Source organism: Lepidochelys kempii, chromosome 8 (genome assembly GCF_965140285.1).
Source record: "Lepidochelys kempii isolate rLepKem1 chromosome 8, rLepKem1.hap1, whole genome shotgun sequence".
In the NCBI taxonomy this organism is placed as follows: Eukaryota; Metazoa; Chordata; order Testudines; family Cheloniidae; genus Lepidochelys; species Lepidochelys kempii.
In genome coordinates, this window is record NC_136387.1 from 6,782,572 (window position 1) to 6,810,476 (window position 27,905).

The 27,905-nt window shown below is 51.7% G+C and overlaps 1 protein-coding gene across 2 annotated transcripts in view; it reads right to left on the minus strand.

Moving 5' to 3' along the window:
* The window catches only part of SYNPO (synaptopodin), a 60,648-nt gene that overhangs the window by 31,122 nt on the left and 1,621 nt on the right, over positions 1 to 27,905 (minus strand). For both annotated transcript variants that reach the window (XR_012160196.2, XM_073355325.2), the window contains exon 2: positions 12,340 to 13,279. Coding sequence is in view for 1 of the 2 variants with exons in the window: in XM_073355325.2 (XP_073211426.2) it covers positions 12,340 to 12,820 (481 nt within the window). In the remaining variant the exon portion in view is untranslated. The remainder of the gene's footprint in view (positions 1 to 12,339; positions 13,280 to 27,905) is intronic.

Genomic DNA, 27,905 nt, shown 5'->3' on the forward strand with positions numbered 1-27,905 from the left:
ATAGCAAGGGAAAGTCTCCAAACCCATTGTGTTTAAAGGTCCCACAACAAACCCAGACACAAAGTATCATATGCGGAGTTCAACTGTGCTGGGGACACATGGGAGAGCCCCTAAGCCAGAACGGCAGGGAGCACATTTGGGGAAGAAAGGAAGCGACTTGGCTGGACGAAGGGCACTCTACCTCCACAAGGGAAAGCCCGTGCACTGAGACGACCTATACCAATAGTTTAATAGCTGAGGCCAATGGTGTTAATGGGCTGGAAGAGGAAACATCAACTCCCAGACTCAAGATTTGGCAGGTGATTTTCAAAAAGGTTCAATTTCGGTTTTCCACCAATATCCTGCTCCCCGTCGGGTGCCTTTGACTTTCCAAAGCTCCATGGTTCTCCTCCAAGAAGGCCCCGTGGTATGCAAGAGAGCTCAGGAAATGACACTGCACTGAACAAACTAACTATCTGATTCCAAACAACCAAGAAGAGAGGGCATGAATCCAACTCCAGAGACAGCACTGGTAATATGGTACAGGAAACACAGATTACTCTGGAGCAGCAGCCAGCCCTGGCGAATGAAGAGCTTTCTTCCACACCCGAGAACCCCATCGCCTCACACCGCAGTGTCGCTGGCAATCCAGGCACAAATGCAGGTGTCTCTACCAGCCAGTGGAGTGTGGCGAATAAGGAGACAAGTAGGAAGCTCCATCTCTGACCAACACAACAAATCAGGCCAGAGTTCTTCCACGTGACACCAGAAAGAAACAAGATAAATTCAGTCTCTCAGTAATGGCACCAAAAGCAATTTCTGAAACTCGGCTTTATGCCTCCGAGCTGCTTATCGAGACCAGTGTCTGCAGCAGACCAGAGACCCTCCTGACAGAGTCATGAAATGAAATGTAGTCCTGTCCAAACATACCCAGATGCTCACACTCTCAAAGAAGCTTCATATTCTTCATATGATCCTTGTTTTCCTCCCAGCGGATTATCTTGGATGCTGCGAGGTGGAGAAAGAGCAGGGGCTGGCTGGGTTATTTGCCTGAGGTTCTGACAATGCTTATACCAACCCTGTGGTAAAGGTACTTCCCAGACAATGCCAAGCAAGCGGAGCACCTGGATTCCATTCCGGTAACAACACGACTGTATCAGGTATGAGTTGGCCTTTGTGCAGCCTGGCTTTATTATGCCAGGAATGTTACCTAATGTGGCTGAGTGATCTTATGACTCAGCTTGTAACCCGCAACGGGGAAGACGATCCGGTGGTGGATAGGCTCAGGTCTCCAACAGATTTGTAGGTGGGACCACTTTGCTTCCCCCAAGCCAGCAGGCTGGGCAGTTCAGTGGTGACACAAGTATCAGAGAACTGAGTGAAAAACCTTTCCACCGGGCACCAAACTCAGGGAAAGAAATCGTGTTCATCAACGCCACATCTAAAACCACGGGGGGGGGGGGGGGGACTTTCGTTTCAATGTTTTGAGCGTTTGACGACGAAGAAATGAAGGCATGTTTTCTGGCAGGAAACAACTGACCTTTCACCTTAACTACAGCTATGTGAAACTTTCTGCCCACAAATCAAAATATGTATTTTCTGGTTCTGCTTCGGGTATGAAATTTCGGCCTCCTTTCTGGCCTCAAATCCTCTTCCCCCCAGATGTGAAAACTCCATGTGACCTAGGGCACTATAGACCCAAAGGAAATGTCAATCCTAACTTGGTCTAGGGGAGCCTCACCCCACACTTCCCTACTTTGGGTAGGTTCCCAGCTTTCTGGCAGGACATGCCACAGATGTCGCTGATGCTCTGTTTGGAAAGGCAATGGAATACAGTGGTCTAGCAACATCTCCCTGGGGCCGTCTGCGAACTCAGCTGCAACACTTGGGGGAGCGTCTAGTTTCCTTTTGCACGTGGGCAAGAGGAGATGAGAAGCAGGAGGAAAACCTCACTGCCTTTGCAAAATATGGAGGTGTTGGTGGAAAATAAATAAGTGGGTGAAAGCTGGGGATTGCATCCTGCTGCAGACATGAGTTAAAACTTCAGATTAACCCAATAAATCAACAGTCATAGAATCATAGAATATCAGGGTTGGAAGGGACCCCAGAAGGTCATCTAGTCCAACCCCCTGCTCGAAGCAGGACCAATTCCCAGTTAAATCATCCCAGCCAGGGCTTTGTCAAGCCTGACCTTAAAAACCTCTAAGGAAGGAGATTCTACCACCTCCCTAGGTAATGCATTCCAGTGTTTCACCACCCTCTTAGTGAAAAAGTTTTTCCTAATATCCAATCTAAACCTCCCCCACTGCAACTTGAGACCATTACTCCTCGTTCTGTCATCTGCTACCATTGAGAACAGTCTAGAGCAATCCTCTTTGGAACCCCCTTTCAGGTAGTTGAAAGCAGCTATCAAATCCCCCCTCATTCTTCTCTTCTGCAGGCTAAACAATCCCAGCTCCCTTAGCCTCTCCTCATAAGTCATGTGTTCCAGACCCCTAATCATTTTTGTTGCCCTTCGCTGGACTCTCTCCAATTTATCCACATCCTTCTTGTAGTGTGGGGCCCAAAACTGGACACAGTACTCCAGATGAGGCCTCACCAATGTCAAATAGAGGGGAACGATCACGTCCCTCGATCTGCTCACTATGCCCCTACTTATACATCCCAAAATGCCATTGGCCTTCTTGGCAACAAGGGCACACTGCTGACTCATATCCAGCTTCTCGTCCACTGTCACCCCTAGGTCCTTTTCCACAGAACTGCTGCCTAGCCATTCGGTCCCTAGTCTGTAGCGGTGCATTGGATTCTTCCGTCCTAAGTGCAGGACCCTGCACTTATCCTTATTGAACCTCATCAGATTTCTTTTGGCCCAATCCTCCAATTTGTCTAGGTCCTTCTGTATCCTATCCCTCCCCTCCAGCGTATCTACCACTCCTCCCAGTTTAGTATCATCCGCAAATTTGCTGAGAGTGCAATCCACACCATCTTCCAGATCATTTATGAAGATATTGAACAAAACCGGCCCCAGGACCGACCCTTGGGGCACTCCACTTAATACCGGCTGCCAACTAGACATGGAGCCATTGATCACTACCCGTTGAGCCCGACACTCTAGCCAGCTTTCTACCCACCTTATAGTGCATTCATCCAGCCCATACTTTGTTAACTTGCTGACAAGAATACTGTGGGAAACCGTGTCAAAAGCTTTGCTAAAGTCAAGAAACAATACATCCACTGCTTTCCCTTCATCCACAGAACCAGTAATCTCATCATAAAAGGCAATTAGATTAGTCAGGTATGACCTTCCCTTGGTGAATCCATGCTGGCTGTTCCTGATCACTTTCCTCTCATGCAAGTGCTTCAGGATTGATTCTTTGAGGAGCTGCTCCATGATTTTTCCAGGGACTGAGGGTTGACAGTCCTCACAACATACCCCATAGTAATCCCACAGAACTCCAGTGCCCAACAGTCCCTCCCCCGCAGTTCCTATTGCCTCTGTCCGGACCCACAGGTGTTCCAGGAGGCCTTCCCCAGTGCCAAGGGGAGCTGCACACACTCCGTCTGAACCTGCGCTAAACTGCAACACAGAACACAACGGCTTTGAAAGCAGCAAACTTTGGGGCTCTGGCAGGTTGGTCAGTGCAGCAGATCGAGCGTCTGTATTGCAACGGGTGCCAGCCGTGCTCCTTCACGTGCAAATCACCAGCACGCCCCTCTCAGCCCTGAGCGCGGCCAGAGAGCAGGCTCTCTCGTCTGTGTAGGTATGTAAATGGGCAACCACACGCAAAGCAGCTGTGCGGTGCCAGGGAGCAGCCCTGGGAGCCCCAGCCAAAGTCCCTGGAAGAGGAGGGAGCCTGATTGGCTCTCGCCTGCTGAGGTCAGATGCCGTACCTTAAAGAAAGGAAAATTAAACTTCCGCCAAGACAAAAGGGGCAAGAAGGCAGCTGTGGCAAAGGTGAAGGGAGAGGAAAAGGTAACAGCTCCACAAGAGCGGATTCTCAGTCGAGTCCAGGACGCAGCAGGGTCTGCATCTGAAAGCCAGCACCACGGCCATTCAACAGAGAAGCCAGCGCTGAACAAGGCAGGGAGACCCAGCTGTCACCTCCCGAGAGGAGGCCTTCCGAAGTGAGGGTGAGGCACACTGCAGGGCCATCCCATCGCCCCTGCCTGTGAGGCAGTTGCTCCGCGTAATAACAGAGGGCATCTGGCTCTGGGCCAGTACATCCAGCACCTGATTCACTTCCAGAACTACATCTTAGAAAAGCAAACAACAGGAAGTTTGAATAAAACAAACTGCCCCCGGGGCACAGATGCTGGAACTAGGGGTGCTGGGGGGGGGGGGCTGCCACAGTGCCTGGCTTGAAGTGGTTTCCATCAGATGCAGGGTTGACAGTTTGGTTCAATGGGTCTCAGCACCCCCCACTGTACAACTTGTTCCAATGCCACAGCCTGGGGGCTCCTGCCTCAATATCAGAAGGGCCTGGACTCAGATTTCTGTGTAACGCATCAGGCAATGGAGCAAAATCTGAACAATGGGCAGACCTGGAAGATGATCCCAAATGACGAGCAACAGGTACAGCTGGCATCCAGTAAGACCAACAGGTGTCTCAAGGAGAACTTCTCCCCTCGATCCAGCCTGCCAGCGCCTCCATCCCTGCACTGGGGTGCAGACATATCCCCGGGGGGAAATCTGGGTTGGCTGAGTATTGCCAGGATCTAGCGCAGCAATGCTCAGACTGAGGCTCAACAGCTGCAAGTGGCTCTTTTATGGGTCTCCTGCAGCTCTAGTTTGCAACACTTGTGATATTCAAACACCCTGTGATTGAATTATTAACCAGTCTAAGTTTTTAGCCAGTCAGGGTGCTCTTACTGTGTTATTACCCAACTGTACCTGATAAAAGAATCATACGTGGTCAGAATAACCAAGACAATATATATATGCACACCCGACCCTGGCTCTTTTGGGTAATGCCGATCGCTCATTTGGCTCCTGAACCACTGAGGTCTGAGTAGCCCTGCTCTAGGGCAGCAAAGCCAGTGGAGGCACCTGACTAGCCCTTCCTTTGCAGGAACCAGGGACCTGCTGGAGAGATCTCCTTGTTCAGATGGAGGTGGAATCAGGCACTCAAGGGGGACTGTAGGTGGGTATTTTGTAACACCCTTCGAGCAATCTCCTTGGCCGCAGACAGGGTGCAAACAGGTAGGCCTCCTGTCTCCAACACAAGGGGGGATGTGGTTGCGGCAGGAATCCCCCATGTGCAGCCCCCTGCCAAAGGAAGAAGGGAGGGCAGATGAAGTCTCCGGGGCTAGGAAGGAGGGGGTGGGATGGCAGTAAGGGAGGGTGCCCTGTGAAGCTGGGGGTGCAAAACCCCAACCAATCAACCCGGTCCATTCACACATCCTGCCACTTGGCTTTAACACAGGACAAGGTCTATGCCTCCAGATCCACTCCTACGTACTGCACCCCTTGGCAGCTCCGGCGTGGACGCTCTACGATACCCAACTCTGCGCACATCAATGTCCAGGTCCGGAAAAAAGCAGCCCAAGTAGGTTTGCAGCAGAGAGCTGGAGCAGGCAGGGGGGCCCGGCGAGCAACCGACCCGACCCTCCCTGCACTTCTCCCAGCGCGAAGCGCTGCAGGTGAACGCCGGGAGACAGGGGGGGCCCAGATCTCTGCTCCTGCACCTGGCTGAGATTATAGGACCCGGCTTCCCAGCTCTGCGCTTGGGGCAAGCAGCCGTTTTGCATTACCCATTAATATCCAGGCTGCCCATCGTGTCTCTTTCTCTCTCACACACACACACACGAACACGGGTGTCAATTTACGGCGACAGAAAACAACCCCCAGGGCTTGTTTACGGCGCAGCCAGAGGCGAAGCCGAGTTGGTCCCCAGCAGCGAGGAACCCCCGGAAAGTTTCCCCCCGCAGACCCCGCTGGAGCAGGCGGGCGAGACACCTGCCCTTTGCATGGCGCGGCTGGGCGGGGGGGGGGAGTTGGGAAACCCCCCCAGCGCTAGCCGCAGCCCATCCAAAAGGCAGCAGCAGCCAGAGAAGTTACATCAGCGCGGAGCTGCCCGGCGCGCCTGGAGCGCAGCGAGCGAGAGAGACCCGGGCGCTCCTGGCAGAGGCTGCAGGTCCCCTCGCCTCTGGCTGCTCCCAGCGGTCGCTGGCCTTAGGGTGCTGCTGGCCTGCGAGGTGCAGGATGATCTGGGGGTGCGCTGGCTGCCCCCCGAAGCAGGACTTCCCACCCCCCCCCTCCGCCCAGCTGCAGCCCCGCCAGCCGCCCCTGCCCCGGGGCAACTTTGCCCCCCGTTACCTTGGGTTCTGGGCGGGTTCCCCGCAGGGCGCGCCTTGCTCTGAGCCGCTGCCCCCCGCCGCTGCGCTTTAAGCAGCCGGGCTGCTCCGCGCTCCCTGGCCCGCTGGATCGGGTGTCAGCAACTGGCCGCGTCTGTCAAAGCGGCTCCTCTCCCCCCGCCCGCCCCGGCGAGCAGGAGCCGAGGACTTTGCCTCACGCCCGCTCCCCCTGGCTCTGCCGGGCTGGGAGCCGCTCCGCGAGCAAAGCCCATTGTGCAGAGCCAGCCTGGCTGCCGCCAGGTCCTAGCGCGGCCCTCCCCGCCCGGGGAGCCTGGTGTCTTTCACTTTCTCCCTGGCCTTGGGCGGCTCATCACTGGCTCAGGCCCCAAGAGCCAAGTCGCCCTGGGTGACCAGAGGTCCCGATATTTGGGGCTTTGTCTTATATAGTGCCTGTGCTGTGTCCCGATTTTTCACACTTGCTGTCTGGTCACCCTCCAGGGCTTTAGCCGGGCACTCTCCTTTGGCTGGCAATGCGCTGTTGGCAAGCTCCCCAAAGGGGAACTCCCCCACTAGAGAGGGGGCTGAATCCTGTCCCCCGCCGTCCCCCTGGAGCTCCCACTGGGTGAGGGGGGTGAACAGGCCAGGCTGCCACTCCTGCACGCTGCAGCTGCTGGCTGCTGTCCCTCTAGGGGGAGATGGGGCAGATGTGGGGGGAGGACGACAGCCATCCACTTGCCTGAAGCCTGCCTCAGCTGTTCTTGGTAATCCCTGGCCTGGAGCAGAATCTGTACTGCAAGCTGTGTGGGTCTCCCACCCCCTGTCTCCATGCTGGGGACTGATTACATGCCCCTCTAGCCCCCCAGAAGGATCCTCCCTGCAAGGCCAGGCTTGCTGGGGTGGGGGGAGAGCAGCCTCTGTTCCTCCCCGCCTAGCCCAGCTTCTTCTTCAGCAAGATCCTGCTGTGACATCATAATCCTGTCCCCATGACATCACAGGCTGTTGCCATGGAAATGATAGTGATGTCACAAATTCAGCATTATGATGTCCACTGGCTGGGATGGGAAGAAGCAACCCCTGCTTCAAACGCAGATACAAGTAAACAGGTCTATGTATTTTCCCAGGTGCCTAAGGGAGTTAGGCACTTTGCATTTCACCAGGATTGGCACACCCATTTCCTTTAGGCTCTCTGGAAAAGCCCAGCCCTAGTCTGACCCACTGGAAAGTCTGGGAACCTATTGGAAAGAGCAGCAAAATCCCCCTTTAAGGATCCAATCCTGCTCCCAATGACATCAGTGCCAGAGTTCAGCCGTTCAGGCTCAGGCCCTAACTAAGGAGAAGGGAGAAGGAGTGAGTCTCATCATGTCTCCTCAGCTAGGAGGACGGGGCCAGGACTGGGGGCCTTGAGAATGGGAATGTGGTGCGGGGGCTAGTGAGACGCTCTTGGAAATTCACCCAGGAGTGGGGCGGTGGGAAATGATATCTCAGAACTGACCACAGGGGACGACAGTGTGCAGCACTGCACTTCTCCACCACGATCCAGGGGGTGGGGGGGCTCACTGGGCCCTTCCTTATACTGTCAGCTATACTTTCGTTTGCCAATGCAGCATGGGGGGGTGGGAGGAGTATCCCACAAATTCCCTGTCCTGTAGGAAAAGGCACGAGGGGCTCCCATTCTTGGCCCACCGCTAAGGGAGGCCAGATGGTCTATTGAGCTCAGTTATGCATAAGGCCCCTGTTACCAGAGTATCACAATCCTTACTGTATTTAGCCTCGCAGCATGGCTGGGAGGCAGGGCAGTGCTACTACCTTCCTTTCACAGATGCGGAACTGAGGCACAGAGAGACTAGATGACTTACCCAAGGTCACCCATGGAGGAGCAGGAATTTGAACCCAGGCCTCCCACGCCCTAGGCTAGTACTGCTCTAACCATTGGAACATCCTTCCTCACCACTGGTGAGGGTGCTGGAGACCTGGATTCAATACACTGCTCTGCCAGCCACTTAGGCCCAGATCCTCATAAGGATTTAGGTGCCTAAAGTCAGCCTTTGCCTTTCTGTGCCTCAGTTCCCCAACTATATAATGGGGATAATTGCACTGCCCTGCCTCCCAGGGAAGTGGTGGGGATAAATAGATTACAGATTGTGAGGGACTTCAATCTGATGGTGATGGGAGGTCAGCTATGTAAGATAGATAGCAAAGAGGATGTTCCCGTTGAGGATGCTGTGACTGGACAGGTTAAGGACTACAGTATGGACACTGTCTCAACCAACCTGGCCCTGATTCCATTGCCATTTCTACCAGGTGCATAGCCACCCCTTCCCCTGCCACTTACACTGAGCACAGGGGAATGGCAGGCCACAGCATCACAGGAAAGTCAGCCCCCTGGCTAAATAGCATCTCGCCTCTTTCATCTGTTTTTTTTAAAAGCATTCTTTAAATATATATCCAAGGCTGAGGGCTAGAATCACCATGCCGGCATTCCTGCCTGTTTCCGTCTGAGCTGGGGGATGGGAGGGAATGACTTCTCCACTTTATTCCATTTGTAGTTTTCTGTTCTCAGTAACTAAGGGTTTGGTTTTGTGTATTTCCCTTTTTAAAGGGAAGCTGGGGCTGCTGGAAAGTGCCAATGCCACACTCCCGGTGAGTGAAATCTACCCAACGGGCTCAGCAGGCGGCAGGAGTGGTACAATCCTTTCAGCCCCACGCTGCTCCAGCCAGATCCAATAGGAAGGGCAGGTTCATTGTCACTGGCTCAGACTATGCTCAAGTGGTCCCACTGGTCCTGACACTGCCACTAGAGGGCAGCACCAGTCATGAACGTCTCTCTGCTGGGGATTGCACTCACACCAGTATCGGCATCTCACAAAGGCCTCCTAAGAGCCAACACATGGCAGCCGAGCTGTTCCAGCGTCCGATGCAGCTCTGTCTGTTGAGCGCTGTGATTGGGTTTTGATTCCACTGACATTACTGGGAGCCCTTTTTTTCTGCAGTGACATGGACCAGGAAGAGGAAAAATGCCCGCTGGGAAACCTTGAAAGCTACCCTTGTGTTGAGACAGTTGTGCTGACATCCTCTATATTTTCTCTCTCTTTTTACCAACTTTTTTTTTCATTGCTGGGAGGATCTGGCTCAAACCAGGCCTTTGCTTTACAAGACTTCAGTTTCTCCAGGCATTTATTCCCCACCTGAAGCAAAAGGGCCTGATCCTACAGCCAAACATGGATACAAGATCTGACCTCCCAGTGAGTTGCTGTAGCAATTCTGGTGGCTCACAGGCAGTGGCTTACCATGACCTCGCTTGGAGAAAGAGCCGGGATGGACAAAGTGGTTCCAAAAAAACCCCTGTTGAGTTGCTTTAAAATTCCAGCCGTGCTTTTGGAATTGGGGCATGTGTTGTGAAAGCGTCGAGGTTGGATACAATGAACCCTGACCTTTCTCAAAGGAGAGCCACCATCCTGAATGTGTCTGATGAAGTGAGCTGTAGCTCACAAAAGCTTATGCTCAAATAAATTGGTTAATCTCTAAGGTGCCACAAGTCCTCCTTTTCTTTTTGCCAATACAGACTAACACGGCTGCTACTCTGAAACCTGTCATCCTGAATGGAGAACAACGGCAGCCCGGGAGATGATTTGGATCTGGTTGGTCTGGCTCGCAGTGTCCTGCACTTCACTTGCTGCTGCCAAAAGAGTAGCTAATGACGCACGCTTACAAATAGTATGGCCAAGGTTTTCAGAAGCAGCTAGTGATTTGAGATGCCTCCATTTTTGAGGCTGCTCATCCTGAAGTCCCTCAAAGGAGCTTGATTTGAAGAAGGCAGGTGCTCGGCACTTTCTGAAGATCAGGCATCTCAAGTGAGGCACCCAAACCCAGAGCTCCCCCTAATCACGAGTCCCTTGAAAATCTTAGCCTATATGGATAGATAAAATAAGCTGGGGGGAGGGGTACTTGCAAATCAGGGTGCAATCGCTCTGCTTTTTCAATATTTGGCAATTGAGATAATAACTGATCAGGAACAAAACATCAAGAATGGTGGCAAATGAGTTAAAATAATGGTTCCTGGGTCTGTAATCCCATCAGGGTGGTTCTAATAGTGTAAAAGGGGTTACCATAGGCTTCTGACTGAGGTTACAGCTAGAATACAAGGGTGGGGGCGTTATTGACAGATGGGTGGCTTTGCAAGAGGCTGTGTTTTGAAAGGTTGGTTCAAAGGGTAGTTAGAGCCAGAAAAGAGAGACAGTTACAGCTGCGCAAAGGTGGTCCTAACTGAACGGGTGTAGATGGAAGTGAAGTGTGGGAATCGAGGAGATTAAAATAAAGCACCTAATTTTTAAATAGAGCTTGAAATAGCGGTAAATAGGCCCAGTGGCCTGTGATGGGATGTTAGATAGGGTAGGATCTGAGTTACTACAGAGAATCCTTTCCTGGGTGTCTGGCTGGTGAATCTTGCCCACATGCTCAGGGTTTAGCTGCTCGCCATATTTGGGGTCGGGAAGGAATTTTCCTCCAGGGCAGATTGGCAGAGGGCCTGGGGGTTTTTAGCCTTCCCCTGCAGAGTGGGGCACGGGTCACTTGCCAGAGGATTCTCTGCACCTTGAAGTCTTTAAACCATGATTTGAGGACTTCAATAGCTCAGACATAGGTTAGGGGTTTGTTACAGGAGTGGGTGGGTGAGATTCTGTGGCCTGCGTTGTGCAGGAGGTCAGACTAGACGATCATAATGGTCCCTTCTGACCTTAAAGTCTATGACTCTATGACTCTAAATATACAGGAGTGGCTAGCCAAAGGGCAATCAATGGGGGACCGAGCCATTTGCTTTTAGGTCACCAGTTCTAACAGAGCCCAGGTTGGGTAGTGACCACAAGTTATCCTCTGATGGCTGATCAGGAGCTGAGATGAAATGAATTGGATGTACCACTCCCACTTCAAGCAGACAGGTGTTCCACATCACAGAAAAAGCCACCAGAATTGGCCAGAGCCAGCATCCTTCCTGGCAGCCTCAGCGAAGGACCCACAGACTCACTAGGCCATGGAGAATGAGTCAGCCTTCCTCCCACAAAGGGCTGCGGGCGGGGGGGGGGGTCATGTCTCTTCTGTGCTAAGGGGAGGGTTGCAGTGTCCAGCAAGGGTAACCTAGCACCTATCACTGAATTCACACACATTTGGACAGAAAAGGAACCGAGAAGCTCCGGCAGCTCTATCAATCAAGCAGGTCTTTCATCAGGGAACACGAGATGGCTGCTTCCTGTAAATCATATCCCTCCCCCACCCCCCGCCCACTGCACTTGGAAAGATTTGGGATTTCCATCTGTTCAAACTGTGTGATGATGACCAAGCTCCAGGCATCCACACCCCTTGGGATGTCACTGGACTTTCCCCTGGGGAGACAATTAGGGAGGCTGGGGGTTTTCCTGTGTCTGACTGGGCAGGCTGGCCAGGGGATTGTCCTAGGAAGAGCTGTGGAAATCACTCTACTTGGCTAAGGGGAGATATGATTGAGGTCTATAAAATCATGACTGGTGTAGAGAAAGTAGACAAGGAAGTATTGTTTACTACTTCTCATAACACAAGAACTAGGGGTCACCAAATGAAATTAATAGGCTGCAGGTTTAAAACAAATAAAAGGAAGTATTTCTTCACACAACACACAGTCAACCTGTGGAACTCCTTGCCAGAGGATGTTGTGAAGGCCGAGTCCATAACAGGGTTAAAAAAAAACTAGATAAGTTCATGGAGGATAGGTCCATCAATGGCTATTAGCCAGGATGGGCAGGGAAGGTGTCCCTAGCCTCTGCCAGAAGCTGGGAATGGGCGACAGGGGATGGTGATCACTTGATGATCACCTGTTCTGTTCATTCCCTCTGGGGCACCTGGCACTGGCCACTGTCGGAAGACAGGCTACTGGGCTAGATGGACCTTTGGTCTGACCCAGTAGGGCCGTTTTTATGTACTTATGGTGGGTAACATGTTAGGCCCCCAATTATTACACATAACCTGAGTGACACATAGCCTTGCAGAGAGGGTGTGACAGAGCCGTGTGGGGAAGGGGCAAGAAGGCGCTTTGCTTACTTGCTTTCCACGGCTGGCCAGCAGGGTAAATGAGAACTCGTTTCACCTTCACCACTTTCCATTCTTTGCTGGGGTCATCTCTGGTGCTAACCCCAGAATGAATCAGCTCTGGGGCAGACCGTGGCAAGTCTTTGGTAGCTGGATACCCACCAGCAGATGCCAAGCCATAGCTGTTGAATTTGGGCCCCAGCATGTCTCCACTGGTATTCCTGCTCTCCCACTGGAGATGGTCTCTCAATTTTCCTCCTGACAATTCATTCTTTTCCTCCAGCTCCTCTGGGTTAAAAGGGCAAATGGCTCCAGTTGGCTGGCACCTTTGGTTGTCTTCCTTCTCTTTCTCCTTCTGCAGAACCAAACCATAGCCCACTTCTGGGTCCACCTTTAGAGTCTCAAAGCCATAAGAATGCTGGCTTCTTTCACTGGACCCCGCACAGCGGGGCTGAGGTTGGAGACAAGGCTGCAGTAACGTTGCCTTAAGCATTGTACTCTCTTTCTGCAGTCTCTTTGGGCAGGGTTCAATGCTTTATGGACTTTCAAGAGTGTTAAGGCTCAGTCTATTGTTCATACTCTGGGGACTCTCTCCTGTATGGGATAATCCCACAGAATAATCCACTGTTGCAGGGGAGAGCGTCCGGGTTACCTGTGGGAGCTGAGCTGTTCTTCACCCTGACCTGAGAACTTTCACGTACATTGGGACATGGGTGTTACTGAGAGCAGGTGTGGTTTCTCCTTTCAAAGAGGAACCACACATTTTTAGCTGTGAAGTCAGAGTCCCCAAAGACCATTTGAATCTTCTTTGTCTTTCGCTGCAGTCCCCAGATCTCCTAGCGGGGGAGAGTGGAAGACTGGGCTGAGGAAACATCAGGGAGGAGCCTTTTCGGGGGATTTTCCTTTTCCAAAGGTGCATCAGGCAGATGAGGCAGCTTCAAAGACAAGGAACCTGAGCAAACAAAATGGAAAGCGTGACAGATGTGAGCATATCGGCAAATATGGGCCTGCTCTGGTCTGAACCAGTGCGGCGATTCCTGTGCTTCTAACATTGCACACTTCATCTAGGGAGAACTGTGTAGAAAAGAAAATAATAATGATCCAGATGATCCCCTCCCATTAAAATGACGTAAGTGGGGGGCCTGGGAGAGGCAGTCTCTGCCAGGATCCCCTCGTGGAATCCCCCCACATCCCCCTCCCAGCTCCCAGGCAGCAACGGCCACGTGGCCCCTCAGGAAACCTCCATGATCAGATCTTTGAGGAGTGACCTGGGCCGTGTGATGTGAGAAAAGGAGAAGGGCTGTGATGATGTGCTGGGACTCTAGGTGCCCTGGGGGAACAAGGAGACAGGAAAGTTGCATTCTGTAGGGGAGAGAAGAGAAAGACCTGATTAATGAATTGGTCCTTAACTGCAGGATTGCTGGGTGCCTGGATTCCCCACTGCCATGCATGGAAAGGGTTAATTCCACTCCTCTGCCAGGGCCTGTACTAGTTCTCTTATTCATCACATTCATCCCTTGTGGGTTTTTTGAGGATGAGATGACAAAGCCCTGAATGGGTCTCTATTGATGACTCAAGACCAGTAATAAATTCCACACAAATTCCACATAAATTCCATTCCATTACTGCCAGCTCCCTCTACTCCCTGTCCAGTTACATCCCTGGGCTAATTGCCTCAAGGGGAATAGAACAGAAAGGAATTCACCGGGCAAAGAGGGAAGGCTGACCTGGGGCTCTGCATTGGGCCTGGCTGGAAGCCAGGGGAAGAACCTCTATTCCTGCCTGTACCATATGGGGGCCGCCCAGCGTGGGACAGGGGAGAGGACATTTCTGTCTGTACCACATAAAATCCCTCCAGTGAGGGCCCCAGCTAGGATGTGTTAATATTTCAAACTGGTCTAGGCCTCTGGCCATGTTACTGAATCCATAATAGCAAGAGTTGTGGGAGTTCTTTCTAACCCAGTGTTAACCCGGGATCCCTGGCTAGAGCAGAGACAGATGAGCCATGTTATCTGTCTAAGGAGTTTTTCCTGCCACCTTTCAGCATCGTGTCTGGGCGCCCATAGCAATAGCAAAGACCCTAGTGGGCTTCATAGAGTCTGTGGCATTGCTCCTTTTCCAGGGTTCCCCTCTGTCTGGGTTACAGTTTGGTCTGATTGTTTGTTTCAGGTGGAGGTTTGGTGTGGAAGGGGGTGTCCATGATGTGAGGGTCAGTCTCGCTGTGGTGAGAAGTCTCCTTTGAAGCTACCCTTCAGGCTGTTTGCATGGTTTGGTGAAATAGCGTCTAACTTGGCTGATGTCTGGTCACGCCAGACAAGGAACAGCAGTGGTGCACTCGATTCTACTCCGACTAGCTAATGACAAAACTCCCATTGACTCCCTTGGGTAGCACCCGGCTAAGCCAGGCCGTGTTGAAATATGGATTGACTAACATGGTTTCAGGGCAAGCATGGACAGGGTCATAGCTGTTTCCCTCTCCTTGTACTGAGCAATAGCATGAGTGGAGAATACGTGTGAACAATAGCACGGTGTGTCAGTTAAAGGAGAAGGGTAACAGAATGTGTGGGGAAGCTGTTGTGTGCGTAACAGCAGAGACCAAACTGGGGGAAATGCCCCTGGAGGGAGTCTCTTTTGATCTGTTTAATAACGTAAAATCCGAAAGCCCTGTGCTTATATCACAGCCCCATGGTACTTAAATTCCTTAGTGCACTGCCATTCAGAGACCTCTGCCTAATTGGGATTATAGTAGGTCCGCAGACCCCCTACTGTACACACACAGAACCAAAAGACGGCCCCTGCCCCAAAGACCTTACAATTTATCTATGCCTATGTCCATTATATGCTGGAGGTCATTTGTATCTTAACTGGGACATGCTGCAAGCCACCTGATGTCTCTTGAGCCAGCTGGACCTGCCTCTTGTCATCTGAAGAAGGCTCTATGCCTCTGGTTTATCTGAAATGTGTGCAAAGAGAAAGTTGCCTAAAACTAACCAAACCATCCTCGGCTCATCTGCTCAGTTGGCTGTATGACAACTATCCACAGAGGGTTCTCTTTCAGAATCTCTTTCCTCCCCCCTCCCTCCCTCCCATCACTAGGTTTCATTAATGGACTAGTCATGGTGCCAATATGTCAGCATGAAACACATGAATAATCTGTGCCCTCTCACTCAATCCTTTCTTCCCCCATGAGCTTCCATGAGAACCCATATCAGTCTGAAAACCTTCATTCAAAGGTGTGTCCTGTTTTTGAGCAGAGACTTCAGCATTCGTCATGCCTTCAAATTTCCAATTTCCCTTTGGGCTGAGCCAGATTTGCACACAGAAATGTAAAGTTCCACAACATTTCAAAACAAAACTGCTTGTTTCATAAGAGGGGTTTCACAAGGAACAAAAACTCTGGTGTGTGCAAAATGGCCTGAAATGAAACTGAGAAGATTTTTCACATGCAAACATTCACAACAAAATTGTGCCCACTTATGCACGTTCCCCAGCAAATACTCTTCATGTAGGGGCAGGTTCTGGTGTCATTACTGATGATGAGTAGTACCTTACAGTGAGTTGCTCTGCTGATTTCAGCAGGGCTACTGATGCAGCCAGGAACCTCTCAACATGGGTAATGCCAGCAGAATCTAGCCTGAACTGGTAACCTGCATAGGAAAAGAATATTTAACTTGACTTGTCCATGGACCATTCGTATCTCCCAGGTCTGGCTGGCCAACAAGAAAAATAGTTGCCCTGATTTTATTTGTAGCCACTATAAATGAATTATTTTCGTTGTTGAACGTAGGCACCCATCTACCATGGAGCTTGTTAAGAACTCCGAAGTAGGGAGATAAGTTGTAGCTGTTTGTACTCTACCTAATGACAGGTTTCAGAGTAGCAGCCGTGTTAGTCTGTGTTGGCAAAAAGAAAAGGAGGACTTGTGGCACCTTAGAGACTAACCAATTTATTTGAGCATAAGCTTTCGTGAGCTACAGCTCACTTCATTGGATGCATTCAGTCATTAATCCTGAATACATCCGATGAAGTGAGCTGTAGCTCACGAAAGCTCATGCTCAAATAAATTGGTTAGTCTCTAAGGTTCCACAAGTCCTCCTTTTCTAAGTGCAGGTCAGTGACTTATCCAAGGAACACAACTAATTAAACTTTAACGGTCCAGATACAATTTGGGACTGGGCTGAACTGCCAGAGAATAGGGTTTTTCGTACCTGGATTGTAACTATAGGTTTACATAGCAAATTTCCCTTAGCTGCAGCTGGGAATTCCATCTACATCATAAGATAAGAACAGCCAGACTGGGTCAGACCAAAGGTCCATCTTGTCCAGTATCCTGTCTTCCGACAGTGGCCAATGCCAGGTGCCCCAGAGGGAATGAACAGAACAGGGAATCATCAAGTGATCCGTCCCCTGTCACCCATTCCCAGCTTCTGGCAAACAGAGGCTAGGGACACCATCCCTGCCTATCCTGGGTAATAACCATTGATGGACCTATCCTCCATGAACTTATCTAATTCTTTTTTGAACCCTGTTATAGTCTTGGCCTTCACAACATCCTTTGGCAAGGAGTTCCACAGGCTGACTGTGTGTTGTGTGAAGAAATACTTCCTTTTGTTTGTTTTAAACCTGCAGCCTATTAATTTCATTTGGTGACCCCTAGTTCTTGTGTTATGAGAAGGAGTAAATAACACTTCCTTATCTACTTTTTCCATACCAGTCATGATTTTATAGACCTCTATCATATCCCCCCTTAGTTGTCTCTTTTCCAAGCTGAAAAGTACCAGTCTTATTAATCTCTCTTCATAGGGCAGCTGTTCCATACCCCTAATCATTTTTGTTGCCCTTCTCTGAACCTTTTCCAATTTCAATATATCTTTTTTGAGATGGGGCGACCACACCTGCACGCAGTATTCAAGATATGGGCGTACCATGGATTTATGTAGAGGCAACATGAGATTTTCTGTTTTATTATCGATCCCTTTCCTAATGACTCCCAACATTCTGTTTGTGTTTTGGACTGTCATTGCATATTGAGTGGATGTCTTCAGAGAGCTCTCCACAAGGACTCCAAGATCTCTCTCTTGAGCGGTAACAGCTAATTTAGACCCCATCATTTTATATGTATAGATGGGATTATATTTTCCAACGTGCATTACTTTGCGTTTATCAACATTGAATTTCATCTGTCATTTTGTTGCCCAGCCACCCAGTTCTGAGAGAACTGTCCCCTTGAGAATCCCCTTTTGCTGGTCCTCCTCCGTCTAATAAGTGCCTGATCCTACAAGCCCGTATGGACTGTTTCAGGTTTGTACAGGCTGCATGGGTGAGCGAGGCACGCAGGACTGGGCCTCTAGGTCACGGACTTCTTAAGGGAGGGACTTCTCTTTCCAAATTGGCCAGGTCCCCACACTCACCCCAAGGCTCCCAGTGCCACCTTAGGAGCTCCTGGCCCAGCCATCCTCCACACCCCAGGGGCTCCACCCACAGGGGCCTCTAAGCCAGGCCCCCTGTCCAATCCCCATGGACGCTGATCAGGTCCTTTGTCCCACAAGGGGTATGACTTGTGCCAATTACGGGGCTTCTGGCTAGGCCACATCTCCACTCCCATGCTCACCTATGGCCAGGGGTGAAAGTAACTTAAAGGACTTACTGGTACACCGGAGTCCTGTACAGGGGGGCAGGGTCTCAACCGGAAGGGGTGGGACCTGAACCAGAAGAGGCAGGGCCGTTAAATCCCTGTGCCCTTTAAATCGAGATTTAAAGGGCCCAGAGCTCTGGCTGCAGTAGAGGCAGCTGGGTGCCCCGGGCCCTTTAAATCACCAGCCTGGGGAAGCCGGTAGGTTGGCGACGTACCAGCTCTTGCCAGTACGCTGTACCGGACCGGACAGGCTTACTTTCACCTCTGCCTATGGCATTACAGAAACAATCACATAACCAGCAATAATAAGACTCCCTGTATGGGCAGGGTAATTAATGAGTGACCTTGTGACTTGCCAACTTCAGAGGCTAATATTTACTGGCTGAGGTTACATCTACACAGCTGATGCAACTCCCAGCTTGGGTAGACGTGCCCCCCCTGCCAGCTCTGCCTGAGCTAGTGACTAAAGCAGCTGCCATGGCAGCATGGGCGACTGCTGCCCGCATTCATACCGAGGGTCTCGGATGGAGGGGCACACGAGAGGCTAGCACGAGCTGCCACCCTGTTATTTGTGGCGGGCTTGCTCAAGCAGGTCTAGTGTGTGTACATCTCCCCGCGCAGGGACTTACACCGATCAGCTGCAGGGCAGGCAGAGACTATCAGCCCCACCACTCCCTGGCAATCCTCATTGCAGATGCCCTGTCAGCAGCCATCGGAGCTAAGGGTTAAAGAGGCACAAAGTACTCGTATGATCTGTCCATAGTACTGTGGCTGCCAGAATAAGATTATGGTCCCACAACGTTCCCGTTGCCTGCAGGAACAGGCCAGGAACAAGACTGGTTTTTCGTTAAGATGGTGGGTTGGGAATCAGGCTGTCGGGGCCAAAGTTTTCAAAGCTGGGTGGCAAAAGTTAGGTCCCTCACACTATCCTTAGCCATCTAAACAAATGGCCTGACTTTCCAAGGTCATGGACAGGATCCCTCTCTGGGGTTCATTTCTTCCGCCTTTGTGTTCTCACCCTTCTGGATCAGGGACGAAGAGGTGCTGAGTGCCCTCCACTTCTAGTCAGCACTTGGCCGGAGTGGGGCCCTAGGAGAATAGGCTTTGACTTCGGTAAGAAAAGTTCAAGTTTTAAACTTGTGCCGGGCTGGTGGGGGAGTGGGGCAGGGAGCCATTTACTGATAAAAACTGATGGGGAAACAATCTTCCTCTCCATGGTCTATTTCCCTTCCGACTCCACTGCATCTGATCCCGAGCAAACTCCGCCCCCCCCCACCCCCTCCGGCCACCCCCGCAAAAGGGAAAACTCAAGTGAACGTTCCTCCTCCTACGCAAACATTTTTGGCAGGCGCTGGTGGCGTTCGTGCTGCCAATCCCAGTGAGGGGCCTGACGAGAGCCTCCTGTATGACAGCCCCATCTGTTGGGGGAAAGCACGCGGCTTGCCAGCACAGCTCGACGTGCCCAAGCCACCCCCAGCCTCACTGGGCCCTCCAACCTTCCAGGAGGGAGGCTGGCGTGGGCCGTGTTCATGACTCAGGATGTTTTGAGGGAGGCTGGAGTGGCCAGCTGGTGATGGACAAGGCTTCGAGGGGTCCATACGTTGCTCCTAAAAGTGGCCATGATGTGCCCAGGAGCGAAGGGGCACATCTGCAAAGCGCTCAGCGAGTGTCATCAGGCTCACCCTTGTGACACCCCTGGGACGGCCAGTAGGTGACAGGACTGGCATGAAGTGTTCAGGGCTGGACAGCCCCCACAGCGTGGCTCCCTCCTGCAGAGGGCACAGGAATTGGCAGGTGTAAGTTGGCACTGCCAAAATTGCCTACCCCTTGCTCCGTCAAGAGCGGCTGAGTTTGGCTGCCAGCTTGTAGGGCTGGCGGGGGCTGGCAGATCCCCCAAGAGCCCTCAGATCTCAGGGCACCCACCTCTGCATTAACTCTGTGCCTCCATAATCTCTCCTGTGTCCCTCCTCCCTCTCCTGCAGCAAAGGCCCAATGGAGCCATGCTGCCTTGACTTCCTTCGCCACTCAGCTCCAGGTAGCCCAGCACAGAGAGCAGGGCTTCAGGAAGATTATCCCCAAGTTTCAAACACCAGCTGCGCCAGGGGCCAGAAGAGGTTGATTTTGGGGAGACAGAATGGTTGGCTGGTGAAGAACAAGGCCTTGAGGAGTCTGGCTCTCAGACTAGGGGTGAGATTATCCGGGTCAAGACAGGGTCCAGGGCCTATATTGCTCCTAAAAGAGCCCGCCGTTGTGTCCAGCAGCTAAGAGGCGCATCTTCCCCCCTTATGGCCCTCCGCAGGCTGGGTCCCATAAACCAGCTACAGGAATGCACCATCCATCTGCTGGCACCTCTTGGATTTAGCACCTTTCATCCAAGGATCTCCAGCCTCTTTACAAACAAGAAGCATTACTAGGTTGCAGGGAGGATGGGACTAATGTCCTTTGTATTGCAAATGTGTCAGATGAAGTGCAGAGAGAGAACAGAAGAGTGTTCTCTTTAGTGGTTAAGGCCTAGACCCCGGCACCAGGAGACTGGCATCTGGGTCCCCGCTCTGCCTTCCTATTAAGTGACTCCTTTTTTGAATCTGTAAAACAAAGAGAATGGTACTGCCCTGTCATCCTCAGAAGGGTCTTGTGCAACCTAATTCAGTCCCGCTGGGATACCATGCTGAGATCCTCACAGGGAAGGTGCTATACAAGAACAAAGCGGTATCAAGTTACTCGCCCAAGGTCACGCTGCACGCCAGTGGAAGGGACCCAGTCCCCAGCTCGAATCATAAGGTCAGACCATCCCTTTCTAAAATAGCCCAGCAGCTATCAATCCGGGAATCCTCACCCTTCCGTCTGCGCCAGCAGCCACGCGCCCAGCACTGTGGTACTCGAATAGTCCGGTCAGAGCACCTCTCTTGCTCAGAAATCCCAAGCTGTGGGAATCTCGGAGGCCAGCCCAGGCTGGAGTTCAGGGTGAGGGAATTGCTCCCTCCCACACCCCACTTGCATTGGGGTGAAGATCGGCCACTCCAAAATGGAACCGACATGCCAAGCGGGAGCCATCCTCCAAAGAGATGGCTCAAGAGCACAATGAAAGGGGGGGCGACCCGCTAGGACTCCAGGTGCAAGGGCTGCGGGGCCTGTTTGATGCAAACCGGAGACTTTGTTACTGGGTTCCGCAACAGGCTGTCAGCAAAGTGAGAGAAGGGCAAAGTGGCCAGGTTGCTTCCTCTCCTCCCCCCACCTTCCTGGGGCAAGTCCCAGGTCTGATACACCAACGAACCATGGGGGAGGCAGTGGCTCAAACAAAAGAGCCCGGCAACCAGAGGGTCTTGGAGTCTAATTCCAGCTGGGTCACTGGCGTGTTCTGTGCCTTTGGCTAAGTCGTTGATTTCCTCTGGCCACGGTCCTCACAGGCCAGCTAGCAAATGAACCAGAACCCCCTGGGAAAGCAAAGGCAGCCCCTGAGCTGAACAGCTGGCCAGCCAAAGGAAAGTGCATTACCTCACTAGAAGCTAGAAGGGGGCAATGCTGGCCCAGAAATGGGGACAGCGTTCCTTTAAGGGGACCAGCTGATCTCCCCAGATGCCATTCCAGGTATAGCTGTAACTGAGTGCAGTTTGGAGCAGAGCCAGCGCTGATGGTGCAGCCCTGTGCCCAGACGCCTTCCATCTGTTGCGACCTCATATCAGATGCCCACCTCTCCCTGTGTTCCCGGGGGCCCGGCCAAGACGGGCTGAAATGCTGCCTGCCGCGGAGGGGCATTGCAAAGACTGCGCGCTGGACGGCTGGCCAAACCTTCCTTCTCGGGATAAACCTGCCCGGCTCTTGGCCTTCTCCTTGTTCCGCTAAAGCCTCCGAGCCCACAATGAGAATGGGCCGGCTGTGCTCCACTGAGAGCGTGGGGCCGCGACACTGGGGGCAGAGGGGGCTAGCCAAACGCCCTCAGCAGGGGAGACAAGACCTTCCCAGCACAGGGAATACTGAGACAGTTCCCTCCCTAGTGGGAGACCGGCCAGTTCTCTCCCTGTAGGACGTTGTCTCTGGGATAGCCCTCTCCCAGCAGGGGACAGGGGTGTCTCTAGGAAAGCCCCTGCCGGCCTGGGACGGGGGAGGGTGTCTGGGACAGGCCCAGGGGGCATCTGTAGGAAAGCCCCTGCCCTGCCAGTGTGGGATGGGGTGAGGGTGTCTCTAGGATACCCCATTCCAGCGTGGGTCAGAGAGATCCTTACCTGCCCTCAGGCAGAGACTGTGGGACCTGCCTGGCCTGTGGCGATTGTATTTTTTCTCCCGGGCTTGCTGTAGCCCCCGTGAAGGGGCAGGGCCAACCTGGCCCCGACAGCCTGCCCGAGACCCTGATGTCAGCGCTCTGCCCTCTGCCGTGTTTGATGCAATGTGAAAAACAACAAGCGTCTCCCGTGGCTGATTTACTACCTTGGAGGAAACCAAGATGGAAAAAACAACATTCCAGAGCTCCTGTCCTCAGCGCGCTCCTCGCAGCCGGGGACACCGCAACCTCCCGCTTCCTGAGGGTGGGGGGCACCGGTGCTGCGCTGGGCAAACCACCAACACCTAGGAAGACCCCCGCCCCGCCTTGCACCATCTGCAGCATGGTAGGATGGGGTTTGGGGATGGGGGTCAGGAGAACAGCAAGCGGCCGGAGCGGGGCTGTTTGGCAGGTGTCCCGTTAGCACCGTGCTGCATTCTTTTGATTACCTTTGCACCAGAACGGAGCTGAGGAGATGCTGCAAAAATTGGGGTGGATAGTGGGGGGTGGGAAGATTATCCATTTAAACGTCATTCCCCTCGTGCCCCCTCCACCCACTGCTTCACTGCAGGAGCTTCCGGGCCTGCGGGCTCCGTCCCAGCCCCACATTGCTGTGATCCCCCCCCCCCCCACACCTTTGTCCTTCCTCCCCCACCTCAGGACTCCCTGGGATGCCGTTAGTTGAGTGAAAGGAGAAAGAGGATCCTCACCAAAGCGCCAAGGCCTCTTGGAGCCTGACCGCAGCTACTCCCCACAGCCCAGTGGCAACTGCCTCTGCTGGCCCCTGATGGTTGTGGGGTCATGAGTCTCCTGAGCACTCAGCTAGGGGTACGGACCCAGTGGCTTCCTGGCACTGGCTGGGCCGGGGTAGCTCCCTCTGCTGACTCGGGCACTTGGCCGGGAGGTGATTAAGAAAAGGCTGATGGGGGTGGGGGGAGGGGTAGGAGTGACACTGGGAGGGTGGGGGGTGCCCCATGCACGGGTTCCCCTCCCGGTGCGAGAGCTGCCCCCGTGTTCTCCCTGGGCACTTTGTGCAGCTCTGCCCTGCAGCGGGAAGAGGATGGCTAGTCTGTACTTTGCGACAAGAGGCTCCTTCCTCCCACGATCCCTCACATGCATATGGGCCACTCTGACTAAGTAACCCCTCAATAGCATCCCAAACCCACCACCTTCCCCGGCTCCAGCCCAAGCCCCAATGTCTACACACCGACTTTTCAGCCCCAGAGCCCCAGTCAGCTGACCCGGCCCAGCTAGGGGGCTTTTATTTTTGTGGAGATGCACCCTGAGTGCCCTCGCTTACCCTCTCAGAGCTAAAGTGGAGTTTAAATGTTGTGTCACCGTGGTGCTAGTCTTCTGCCCAGGACGAAATTTCACTCCTAAACCCAACCCAGATTGTGCTAGGCACTGTACAGACACATAGCGAGAGAGTCCCTGCCCTGGAGAGCTTCCAGACTAAGGAAACAAGACAGACAAAGGGGCAGAGTAGAAACAAAGGCACAAAGAAGCTAAGTGACTTGCCCTGGGTCCCGCAGCAGGTCAGTGGCAGAGCTGGGACTAGAACTCACGTCCTACTGTTATGAACACAATAATAGGTACATTTTGTGTGTTTATGACTGTGATGGGCTCAAATCAGGGCACCGGTTTGCTCCTGACTCCCAAACGCTGGGGAAGTTCAGCTCTGGAGCCAAATCCTGTGACTGAAGCCAAACTCTATTTTGAGCCAAAGCAGAATGCCAGATCTGGGCACCAACGAAATATGCGGAAGTTTGGACTCTCTTCAGGATCTGAACTTTGTGACTCAACATATATCTGATACAGAGGGAGAAATGGGAGTTTTGCAACATACAGCCTTGCAAAATTTATCACCCCAAGCACCTGCCCTTAGCTGGATGATTTATGAGAAAGAAAACCTCATATTTTACTCACCTGTCCAAAAACAATGACTCAGCCGGAGCGAGGAGGATTTTGCAAGGCTGTGTATGTACAGACATTTGCAAATGCCATATACAGCCAATCCTCCTCCCTCACTTTGCTCACCCACACATTCAACTTTCTCGGCAAAGATTTAGCAGATGCTGTACGGCGGTCGGACATTACTAAGACTTCAGGATATTTGTAAAACACACTTCTGAACGTGTGCTAGCATCTGATGAAGAATCATAAATAATGAAAGCCAAACCACGTGTCAAATAAAGGAGCAAAGTACGTTTTGTGAGGCGGTATCCCACTTTGTTTTTAACGTATGTTCCCAATGAAACTGGCAATATTCAGCAATTTGCAGTGGGGTTCCCAATCAGCAGTGCGAATTGGCAAGGTTCTGCTCTGTCATTAAAATCCTCACTGCAGCTGGAAATCAGTCCCTCTTTTGGCCATATTATAACCACTGTGTCCGATTTCACAGCTGCAACATGGTAGATATGAAATATGACCTGTAAACGATGCAAAACACCCAGATAACTTGAAACACCGACTTAAACATGACTGCCGTATGCAAAGTAAGTGCATTCAGCAAAGTGATGATTGGCAACAGAGCTGAGCAAAATTTTTCACCGGAAACATTTTTTGGCACAAAATGCAGACACTGAAATGTCACATGAATTCATATTGATTCTGTCAAATTGTTCATTTGGGGGGAAAAAACCTCTGGAAAAAAATTCAGAATGTTTTGCTAAGCTAATATTTTGGAAATGAAACATTTTGATTTTTTTGGTTCAAAAGAACTTTTCATGTTGAAATTTCCATTAATTTTATTTTACTTTTCGAAACCATTAAAAAAATTGCCAAAAGGAAACAGTGCTTTTCTAATTCAACAGAACATTTGGTTTGACCAGAAACAGATTTTTTTCTGACTTTTCAATTTGCCAAATATTTGCACTTTCGATCCAACCTGAACTCGTTCCCCCTCCTTCCCCCGTGAACTTTTTGAAATGGCCAACAACCGAAAAATCCATTGTTCGACCAGCTCTAATTGACAGTTCCTTATGAGGTCACAATCCCACCACCCAATCGGTGTTGAAAACTATCTATCTCAATATTACCTCCCCCACCTTGTCTCCCTTAAAATCAAATGGTAAACTTCAAAACCTTCTAGCATTTTTTCTCTTTTATCAGTATTATTTGCATTATAGCGACTCCAAGTGACCTCAGCTGAGATCAGAGCCCCATCATGCTAGGCACATGGTAAGGGACAGTCCCTTCCCAGAAAACCTGACAATCTAAATAGGCAAGGAGGGAGAAAGGATTCCTATCCCCATTTAACAGCAGAGACAGGAGTTGAATGGAGATCCCTGGAGGCCCAATGCCTCTGTTTAGCCTATTGCCCGAGAATCTTACCAAGAAAAAATTTCATGAGGGCAACATTATGCCTCACCTTAAATGTGTAACTAGAACCTGGCCTTCCAATGGAAGCTGCTACCGGTTGCTGTCTTTGTTAGGGACCTCCTGGCCTTCCCTTCCCTTCCTACCCTGAGCCTCCCTAGAGAGCAGCCTGTATCCCACTGGCTCCTTACCGCCTTGCTGCGGCATCACTTTGCCCTCTCCCCATCCTGGACCTCTATCCTGTGACAAGATTGGGGCCCAATAAAGCTCTAGCAAGACAACTGGTTTTTCTCATCCATGCCAGGTACTTTGATTCCACATGGCTGTATGGAAACACTCAGGGCCATGTTCCAAGGGAAGTCGAAACAACAGTGCCTGCCCATGCTCGCAGATCAGTTGCACTCCCGGTGGAGCAGATAAGCAGATGTTAGCTCCCTGAGAGCACATCCACCTCCAGAGCCTGCCACGAGAGCCAGTTGTTTCCATGGCACCTTGAGTGATGCTTCATGGGTATCTTGGTCCTTGAGGCCAGCACTCCCTTTCCTGAACAACCAAGGGGTCACCCTCAACCAGGGCCTGCTGCTGCTGCTGCAAGATTCTGAGTCCTCAGGGGAGGTGCTGTGTCCCTTCATCTCCCATTACTCAGTCCTTACTCAAGCAAACTTCCTTTGAAGTCAACGACCCAAACCCAGAGGGGCAGGAGCAGAGCTCCGGCAGCCCCTCTTGAAATTGCTGGGAAACAATGCGTGAGTAAAAACCTCAGCATTTGGGCCATTGACTTCTCTGGGAGCTAAGGGATACTACAGAGGTGAGATTAGATAGATACATAGACTGGCTTGGTTCCTCAGTGAGAAGACAGGGAGTTACTCTGAATTTGCAGCGAGTGTCCCTCAGCTCCAATTCTGGCCCATAGTGAGGTTGCTCTGTGAACCCTCTGATTATACTACAGAATAGTCCCACCATATCTCGAGAAATGGAAATTACATTTCTTCCAGCACGGGAAATCAGTCAAGCTCCATTTCATCCCAGTTCCATCTCAGGCACTAACTATTCTGGGGGGCTTCATTCCGCTAGCCTTGAAACGGGGAAGCTAGTTTGAACATATCCCATTTTGTGAGCAACACAGGTGCGATGATGCAATCTGGCCTGGTCATTGTAATAAGCGACTCTGGTGGTTTCCCACTGCTCTCCCCAGCACTGTCATATCCTGAGCTGCCGGGAGACGTTTCCACTGCCAGAGGGATGGCATGACAACCCGAGCACACCCACCCTAATAGCAGGACTGTGCGCCTCTAACAGTAGCAAAATCTCTCTGTGAGACAGATCTGCTTTGAGAGCAAGATCTAATCTAACACTTTTGCATTTCAAAGCCAATGAGAGGGATTTCAAATAAATACATTGTGTTCGCTGATAGATGCGGGGGCTGTGGTGGTGATGACTGGTATGAAATATTTTCACCTTCAAAGGGAAGTTTCAGAAACCCCTGGACATGTTTGTAACAGAGGGGAGAACTCTGCGGAAGGCAGTTTTACCATCTGTCCAGTCGGGTCTGGAATCTGAAAGTTCTGTAGCAAGCGGGATGTGTGTGTTTGTGTGTGTGTGTATGTCAGTCTGGCTCCAGTTCTCGCAAAATGCCTGTGCAATAGAAAGAAACACACTGAGGGCATATTCAAACCAGTCCAAACAGCCCCCTGCCTATCGGTTCACGCCTGAATTTTCTGTTTTCTTTAGCATCCTCCTTTCCTGCTCTCTTTAACCCCTTCCGTGCTGGACACTCTGTAGGCGGACCAGCTCTGCCAATGACACCCCTTATGTACTCCAGCTCCCTCAGGAATCAATAGATGTTCTGTGGTCTCAGGACGGCATTAGCAAGGACAAAGCCTTAAAACTTTCTCTGTGCCTATCTGCCCCTACGGAGGTGCCTTCCTTCCCTGCACCAGGCCCAGTGAGCCTCATCAGACTCTGCATCCCACTTGCCTGCCCCCAGTCTAAGTCTTGCTTTCCCTACACACCTGTTTCTTTCCCATCTCCCCCTCCCTGCTCCTGCTTCCTGCCTTGGCTTTTTATATGGGCTTCCAGCACCTCTACCAACTCCTCTGTTGGTCCCCAATACTGCGCCCTCTGCTGGCCATCTGAGATTTCCCACTCTGCACTGGATGGAAGTAGCAGTATCCTGAGCTGAATGCCAACAGGGGGGCATGTGGGTGACACCTGCAGATGCAATCCCTCACCCGTTCCCTTCCATCGCTTGCATTTGGAAGTGTTTTTGGAGGAGGAGAGGGGAAGCCCTGCCTCTGTATCCTATGCTCCTACAACCCAGAACCAGCAGGGCCAAACCCTAAAGCTCTTACTCAGGCAAATCTCCTG